The following is a 9,247-nucleotide window of genomic DNA, read 5'->3' as shown; positions in this document are numbered from 1 at the left end:
CCAGGGCACGAACCCATGTCCCCTGCATCGGCAGGCGGACTCTCAACCACTGCGCCACCAGGGAAGACGTAACAAATTGTTTTTTTGTGGGGGTCGTTGTTTTTTTTTTTAAAGCATCTACCATGTACAAGTAACAGTGGGGAGCCTCAGGGAGACACGAAGATGAGGAACTCCCAGTGTCCGCTCGAGGGGAGCACATGGCTTCATTGGGGAAAAAAAGTCAGACACCTTGATTCGTCAAGAATTGCTGAACAAGAACTTCCCTGGTGGCGCAGTGGTTAAGAATCTGCCTGCCCTTGCTGAATGGATACAAAAACAAGACCCATATATATGCTACAAGAGACCTACTTCAGACCTAGGGACACATACAGACTGAAAGTGAGGGGAAGGAAAAAGATATTCCATGCAAATGGAAATCAAAAGAAAGCTGGAGTAGCAATACTCATATCAGATAAAACAGACTTTAAAATAAAGAATGTTACAAGAGACAAAGAAGACTACATAATGATCAAGGGATCAATCCAAGAAGAATATATAACAATTAGAAATATATATGCATCCAACATAGGAGCACCTCAATACATAAGGCAACTGCTAACAGCTCTAAAAGAGGAAATCGACAGCAACACAGTAATAGTGGGGGATGTTAACACCTCACTTACACCAATGGACAGATCATCCAAAATGAAAATTAATAAGGAAATACAAGCTTTAAATGACACAATAGACCAGATAGATTTAATTGATATTTATAGGACATTCCATCCAAAAGCAGCAGATTACGCTTTCTTCTCAAGTATGCATGGAACATTCTCCAGGATAGATCACATCTTGGGTCACAAATGAAGCCTCAGTAAATTTAAGAAAATTGACATCATATCAAGCATCATTTCTGACCACAACGCTATGAGATTAGAAATCAATTACAGGGAAAAAAACGTAAAAAACACAAAACACATGGAAGTTAAACAATACGTTACTAAATAACCAAAAGGTCACTGAAGAAATCAAAGAGGAAATCAAAAAATACCTAGAGACAAAGGACAATGAAAATACAATGATCCAAAACCTATGCGATGCAGCAAAAACGGTTCTAAGAGGGAAGTTTATAGCTATACAAGCCTACTTCAAGAAACAAGAAAAATCTCAAATAAACAATCTAAGCTTACACCTAAAGAAACTAGAGAAAGAAGAAACAAAACCCAAAGTTAGTGGAAAGAAATAAATCATAAAGATGAGAACAGAAATAAATGAAATATAAACAAAGAAAACAATAGCAAGGATCAATAAAACTAAGAGCTGGTTCTTTGAGAAGATAAACAAAATTGATAAACCATTAGCCAGACTCATCAAGAAAAAGAGGGAGAGGACTCAAATCAATAAAATTCGAAATGAAAAAGGAGAAGTTACAACAGATACCGCAGAAATACAAAGCATCCTAAGAGACTACTACAAGCAACTCTATGCCAATAAAATGCACAACCCGGAAGAAACAGACAAATTCTTAGAAAGGTATAACCTTCCAAGACTGAACCAGGAAGAAATAGAAAATATGAACAGACCAATCACAAGTAATGAAATTGAAACTGTGATTAAAAATCTTCCAACAAACAAAAGTCCAGGCTTCACAGGTGAATTCTATCAAACATTTAGAGAAGAGCTAACACCCATCCTTCTCAAACTCTTCCCAAAAATTGCAGAGGAAGGAACACTCCCAAACTCATTCTATGAGGCCACCATCACCCTGATACCAAAACTACACAAAGATACTACAAAAAAAGAAAATTACAGACCAATATCACTGATTAATATAGATGCAAAAATCCTCAACAAAATACTAGCAAACAGAATCCAACAACATATTAAAAGGATCATACACCATGACCAAGTGGGATTTATCCCAGGGATGCAAGGATTCTTCAATATACACAAATCAATCAATGTGATACACCATATTAACAAAGTGAAGAATAAAAACCATATGATCATCTCAATCGATGCAGAAAAAGCTTCTGACAAAATTCAACACCCATTTATGATAAAAAGTCTCCAGAAAGTGTGCAGAGAGGGAACCTACCTCAACATAATAAAGGCCATATACACCCAACCCACAGCAAACATCATTCTCAATGGTGGAAAACTGAAAGCATTTTCTCTAAGATCAGGAACAAGACAAGGATGTCCACTCTTGCCCTAGCATGGAAGCCCTAGCCATGGTAATCAGAGAAGAAAAATAAATACAAGGAATACAAATTGGAAAAGAAGAAGTAAAACTGTCACTGTCTGCAGCTGACATGATACTATACATAGAGAATCCTAAAGATGCCACCAGGAGCCTACTAGAGCTAATCAATGAATTGGGTAAAGTTGCAGGATACAAAATTAATGCACAGAAATCTCTTGCGTTCTTATACACTAACAATGAAAGATCAGAAAGAGAAATTAAGGAAACAGTCCGATTCACCATTGCAACATAAAGAATAAAATACCTAGGAACAAACCTACCTAAGGAGGTAAAAGACCTGTACTCAGAAAACCATAAGATCACACACACACACACACACACACACACACACAAAATGGAATATTACTCAGCCATAAAAAGGAATGAAATTGGGTCATTTGTAGAGACATGGATGGATCTAGAGTCTGTCATACAGAGTGAAGTAAGTCAGAAAGAGAAAAACAAATATTGTATATTAACGCATATATGTGGAACCTAGAAAAATGGTACAGATGAACTGGTTTGCAGGGCAGAAGTTGAGACACAGATGTAGAGAACAAACGTATGGACACCAAGGGGGGACAGCGTCAGGGGGTGGTGGTGGTGGTGGGGTGAATTGAGAGTTTGGGATTGACATATATACACTGATGTGTATAAAATGGATGACTAATAAGAACCTGCTGTATAAAAAAATAAATTAAAAAAATAAAGAAAAAAAATCTGCCTGCCAATGCAGGGGACACGGGTTCCAGCCTTGGTCTGGGAAGATCTCACATGACACGGGGCAACTAAGCCCATGTGCCACAAGTACTGAGCCCACGTGCCACAACTACTGAAGCCCACGCGCCTAGAGCCTATGCTCCGCAATAAGAGAAGCCACTGCAATAAGAAGCCCACACACTGCAACGAAGACCCAACACAGCCAAAAATAAATATATAAATACATTTTAAAAAATTGCTGTATTGTATCATAGTCACACAACAAAATACACACTTTAAAAATTTCATTAAAAAAAGAATTGCTGAACAGAAAATATGATTTGCTAAAAATTAGTGCGAGTCATTTACTATATTAAAATCTAGCAATTCATAAGGCAGTTAAAAACAAATGCAAAACTCACTGGCCCCCTTTAGAGGATGCTATGGAACCAAAAGATGTTAAACAAAGGGAAAGAATTAAGCATGTATCCTTTTTCATACAAATTGTAGTTCAGGGCAACCAAATCACTGATGAGGCAAAGATTCTCTTTATAGTATTCCAGTAAATAAATAAATGAAGAATTAGAATATCAGCATTCTGCAACTCTTAATGAAAAAGACAACAACTAGGTCACCTGCGCCTGCATTGGAGGATACACACTACTACATATGGGGTGTTCTTGCCCAAAAAGTTCAAATCTGAATTAGATCAAGCCTTTTGGTATAGGGGATAGAGGAATGCTTAAATGATATCACAAGGAAACAATCACCAAAATCCAGGCTGGGGAGTACTCCACAAGACAAATGACCCAGATTTTTCAACAGATAAATTGCAAGGAAAAAAGTAAAATGTAAACCTATAGATTAATAGACACAATTTATGGACCCTATTTGAATACCGATTTGAATAAACCAATGATAATATAAACTTAAAGGGACAATCAGGGGAATTTGAACACTTTAGAAATTTAATGACATTGCATAGTTATTGTTAATTTTTAGATGCTATATGGTATACTGCTTTTCTTAACAAAAGAGCCTTTTATTTCAGAGCTACATATTAAAGTATTTATGAATGAATGCTCAGGATTTGCTTCAAAGGAATTTAGTGTTGGTGACGGTGAGGAGAATGGGTAGGGAAAACAGACGAAACAGGATTGGCCCAAAGTTGATCACTGCTGAATGCCCAAGCATGTATCACCAAGCTTCATTAAACTAGTCCAATTTTGCTTGAAATACTCTATAATAAAAAGTGAAAAAAAAAAGGGGCTTCCCTGGTGGCGCAGTGGGACATGGGTTCATGCCCCGGTCCGGGAAGATCCCACATGCCGTGGAGCAGCTGGGCCTGTGAGCCATGGCCACTGAGCCTGCGCGTCTGGAGCCTGTGCTCCGCAACGGGAGAGGCCACAACAGTGAGAGGCCCACGTACCGCAAAAAAAAAAAAAAAAAAAAAATCAGGACTCCACCTCTCCCCCAAATTTTAGTTTTGAGTAAGATGGTGTAGAGGGAGAGAGCAGTGTTATGCAGAGAGCCCAGAGGAGGCTTTCTGCAGGAGGCAGCAGGCATGCTCTCAGCAGTGCATGCAGGAAATGCCACAGTCCTAGGCGTAAAGAAGGCTCACCCTGTACATGTCTGTCAAGCCCAGGAGGCTGGGCCACAGAGCACAGATTTCTGTCATGGGCAACAAGAGCCGACCGAGAAAGGCAAAAAGCGGGGGGTGCTGTCCAGATGGGCAGCCATGAGTCTCTCTCTTGGGTTCATGGAACCATCAGCGTTCTGAACAATGGGAAGACACCATTTATCATGAGCATGGTTGAAAGAGGGGACCCTGGGAAGGCTCAGAAACCAGGCAGGTAGCATTTGCAACATAAAAAAAAAAATGACACTGAAGGAGAACTGACAGAATCTGGTTTCTTGCTGCAAGGATGGGGATGAAAAGAGGCCGGTCAAAGAAGACTGAGAGGGTGGAGAAGGGTCTGGCAGAGAAATGGCAGGTGGGAGGTAGAACTCAGGGAACAGATGTTGGGCCAAGTCTACCTGTTAGTAGAAAGTATGCATGAGGCACTTGTGGTGTTTTCTCTTGCTGCTTAGTTCAAAGAGGGAGATGGGGAAAATACTTGTTCTTTTGATCTCTATAAATCAAAGTATAAACTCTGTGCCAAAATAATTTAACAGCTGTGCCTTTTTCCTTAAAATTATTAGTTCTAAAAACAGAAAATATAAAAAGTAGGAAAATCTGCGAATCCTACCTTAGAAACCAAACCAAATATTTCTTCTTAAAAAAACTAACAACAACAAAAAAAACTATACAGGTATATAAATGATACGGAGACATTTTTTGCCTTTATAACCTAAGTTTCAGAGACCTCAGTTGTAATCTTCAGAAAACTTTGACAACAAAAAACAAAAGGACATTAACTATACACGTAGGGAACTTCTGGATACAACAGTCAGTCTAAGGAAAAAAATAAAAACCAAAACAAAAAAAGACATTTACACTTCAGGATAATTTCAACTATACAAACAATGTAACTTCACCATTGCTGCTGATGTAAAATAACGATGACATTATGAACATCGCTAAGTAAAATTGTGCAAATATTTCTTCTAGGAACTTAGTGAGAACTAGATTTTAAAAATGAAGTGTAAAAAAACCCCTAGATTTTCCAATTGAAATTTTTGAAAAGAAAAGATCAGACTTACTTATGACATCCTGATCACTGTCTTAACATTCAGCATGGTGTATCGTCAAACAGAGATGTCTGTATAAAAATTTTATCCTCATAATGAATAACGAAAGAAATAATCAGAGGGCTACAGAGCAAGGACAATGCTTCTGGAAGCTGATGTAGACCTGGAAAATAATTTTGATGTTTGCTAGCATGTACTGAAGGCTCATACAAATAATGTGTAAGAGGAGACAAACTAATATATAACTCTATGAAAGAAGTTAGCAGCCTGAATTAACTTTACCTGAGACAACCATTTCCCTCCACATAGGTTGTTTGGACCTGGCCTTCACAACATTTTATTTGTCCATCCTTCTTTTCTCTCACATTAGCTGAGTGAAATTATCAACCCCCAAGGCAGCGTCCTCCTGTGATATGTTAGGCTGGTTTATAATAATGAGTCCATGTGTGGACGGGAACAGCGATAGCTGGTTTGCTTATTTGTGCGAAGTTTGAGAAGGCCCCAAGTTGGACCCTGAGTGAAGCAGGTCTGCACTGTTTAGACCCACCCTTTTTGGATAAAATAGGCATGTGTCTGAGTAGAGAAATGGGGCTGCACCCGAATCGTGGAATTTCCAGAATTAGGAAAAAGGGCTTCAAAGAATGACAAGATAAGAGGAAATAAGGTTTTCAGGTGGAAACTGATTTAAAAGGGAAAAAAAGACCAAAAAAACAACCCTTTCCAGATGCCCCTTCTGTGCAGAATCAGTTAGTTTTAATATCTCTCAGATAAGTCATCAAAAATAAAATATCTAAATAAATAAAATTTTAAAATCTACAGAATACTCAGAATAAAGTAAGTTAGAAAACTTATTGACTCTAGCACTGAGATTTCACCTTAGCTAAGATATTTCTAGTTCTTTTTAAACAGAACTGTTTCTGACAAAAGTAACTCATTCTAAATGACGTCTGTAGAGGTGAAAATTCACCCTGGGGTAAAGCATGCTCCTCCTGCAAGTAATTTACCTTGTGGAACCTTCAGGGCAACTCTTTAATGGCTACTGTCAAAACAACTTCTAAAGCCATACACAAAAGCTAGAAGACACTTATGCCCCTCACCCCATATGCTGTGGTTTAATTTTACTGACAAACTAAACTTTTAAAATGTTTTCCCATTTATATTTGTCCACAGGCATTCAGAAATAATAAGTGTATGCTTAAAGGACAATTATTACTTGTTCCACAGGGAAACCGATATGGCTTTTCTCACCCAATGGGTTGGTTCGTCCTTCTTTCCAAGCTGATGCTTCTGAGGTACAGAATATGGGCATGGGCTTGGGACGCAGGCCTAACTGATACATGGGAGAGGCATAAAAATTAAAATAAAATAAAGATAACCCTCTATGTAAACTTTATGCTTCCACTGCAATTACTCCATTTTTGTTAACATTTCTAGTGTGAATTATAACCAGAGCAAACAGATCATCGTTCCACATCCCAGTAGATGTCAACAGCCAAATAACCACTTCAAACTAACCACTCTCTCTGTCTGACTGAAGAAGGGGCACATTGCTAAATCCTTACTATTCTGAAGGGAATAGGAACTCTGGGTACAGGTGATATTCCAAATTAAATTATGCAGATGTCTGAACATATTTGAGTTCCCAGAGTATGAGCAGTACTTGTTCTAAGATCTCACCACCTCTTCTATAACAGAACATGTTCAACCACAGTTGAGTTGAAATAGTAACACTTTCTTGGGGAAATTAAAGTTAGCAAACTTATTAGATGAGAAATCAAATAATGACTCACATCTTATTCTTTTAAGTATGACAAAAAGCTATTTATCAAAATTTATTTTAGCAAAAGTTGTGGCTATCTTTTCACACCTATTTAAAGCAAAAATCAAATCCTGGACAATCTGTAACATTTGGAGTAATGCTCTTTTACATCATGCACAAAATTTTTATTTTGACGTATTCAATTTTAATGAAATTTTAGTAATATATATCAACAGATTTGGGGACAGCTGAGGAGCCAGTATATTTATCACTGAACAAAAGTTTTAACACGTAAGCACGTATTTGCAAAAAGCAATCTAAGAAATCTTATGAAAAGATCCCATGAAATCCAATATCAAATTAAAACAGCAAGGAATAAAAGGACACCAGAAAAAAAAAAGATCTGTTAAATGCTGTTTTTCAATTCACTTACTGTCCAACCAAAATCTTTGTTGCTTTGATGAGAAGAATATATTTTAAAAAAATTCTTGCTAGATCTGCTCTATGGGACACACACACACACACACACACACACACACACACACACACACACACACACATACACACTGACAGGGATTCCCAGGACACCAGTGGGGCCTCTTTTAGGCCCCTTAAGTGTTAACAGCAGAGGCCTGGCTGCAACCAGGCGCGTCTGGCCCGATTTAAATGCCCTGTCTTCAGAGGACTGCGGTGAGCATGGCCATAAAACTAGGGGACATTACTGAACCTTAGAGTGTCTGATCCTCCCCCCAACAATACACACAACTTTACTCATACAATTAAGGCTGCTAGTTGGCATTCCATTTAACTGTCAAAGTCAGACCGGTGGCAGCCCCGCAGCCACAAAGAGATGCCTTAAATGAGAAGAACATGTTTCTACACCGCATTTGAGAAAGTTTGGCTCCAAGCTATGCACTGATTAATATCAGATCTCCTCCTTCGTTCTCTGCTCGACAATCTTGTCACATCTGGCTGACAAATCCTTAGGAGGTTATGCAAAACCAGGCGGCCGGTGGGGCTCGGGGTCTGGCCAGCAGCACCTGAGGGGCAGCGGGGACCACTTCGCGGCCTCCTCCTCCGCCCTCGGGCACCCCCCACCCCCGGTCCCCTGCCCCACCGCCCGGTCGGCAGCGGGGACCCGCCTGGGCACTCGGGTGGCGAGCGAGCGCGGCGCCCCCGGGGCCGGGAAGCCGAGTGCGGCCGAGGTTCAACACCCGCGACGCGGGACCGGCTGCCCCGGCGCTTGCAGGCGATGCCGAGTGCGGCAGGGGTACTGCCGCCGGCTCCGAAGCCCGGTCCAGTCCTGTCACCTGCAGGCTGCCCGTCCCCAAGTAGCCAGAGCCCACTGTGTCTGGCTTGGACGTGGAAACCCTCGAGCCTGACCCCGATTTCTGGGGCTGCCTGAACCAGGGGGGAAACACCTAGCGCTGAACTGTTCCGCGCACCCGGCAGGTCAGCTGTAACCTTTATAAAAACCTGACCTTGCACCCTCGAATCTATCCTGTCCCGGAAGCTTCCTGAGCCGACCTGTCTGCGTTTTCATTTGCAGTTTTGTACAAAAGATTTGTAGACAACCCCTCCCCCCCCGCCCCGGACAGGAGGCCCCGTCACTGTCCCTCACCCGGCTCCGCAGTTCTCCGAGTGACCGAAGGCTACCGTACGTTTAATTCTCCGGAAACAAAATCCAGGTAAAAAAAAAAGGCCACTTTAAAAATCAGCTGTTTAATTAATTCTGAGGTAAAAGCGGTTGAAACAGTCCCAATGTCCTTGGACCGAAAGCCGAGGTGCTGAGGGGGCGGGAAGAAGTGCGGAAGGCGGCCGCCCAGTCTCTCCCGACCCCGCACTTGCGACGCGCCGGGGCTGCCTCGGGGACG

General features: G+C 40.8%; 1 protein-coding gene across 1 annotated transcript in view; it reads right to left on the bottom strand.

Annotated features, from left to right (window-relative positions):
* Positions 1-8,260, bottom strand: part of BNC1 (basonuclin zinc finger protein 1) — a 28,482-nt gene extending 20,222 nt beyond the window's left edge. The window contains exon 1 of the mRNA XM_024742809.1: positions 8,183-8,260. Coding sequence (XP_024598577.1) covers positions 8,183-8,260 — 78 coding nt within the window. The remainder of the gene's footprint in view (positions 1-8,182) is intronic.
* Positions 8,261-9,247: the final 987 nt, after the last annotated feature.

Source organism: Neophocaena asiaeorientalis, unplaced genomic scaffold (assembly GCF_003031525.2).
Source record: "Neophocaena asiaeorientalis asiaeorientalis breed wild unplaced genomic scaffold, Neophocaena_asiaeorientalis_V1.1 scaffold155, whole genome shotgun sequence".
In the NCBI taxonomy this organism is placed as follows: domain Eukaryota; kingdom Metazoa; phylum Chordata; class Mammalia; order Artiodactyla; family Phocoenidae; genus Neophocaena; species Neophocaena asiaeorientalis.
Note: the sequence above shows the minus strand (reverse complement) of the source record. Positions and strands in the feature narration are given on the sequence as shown.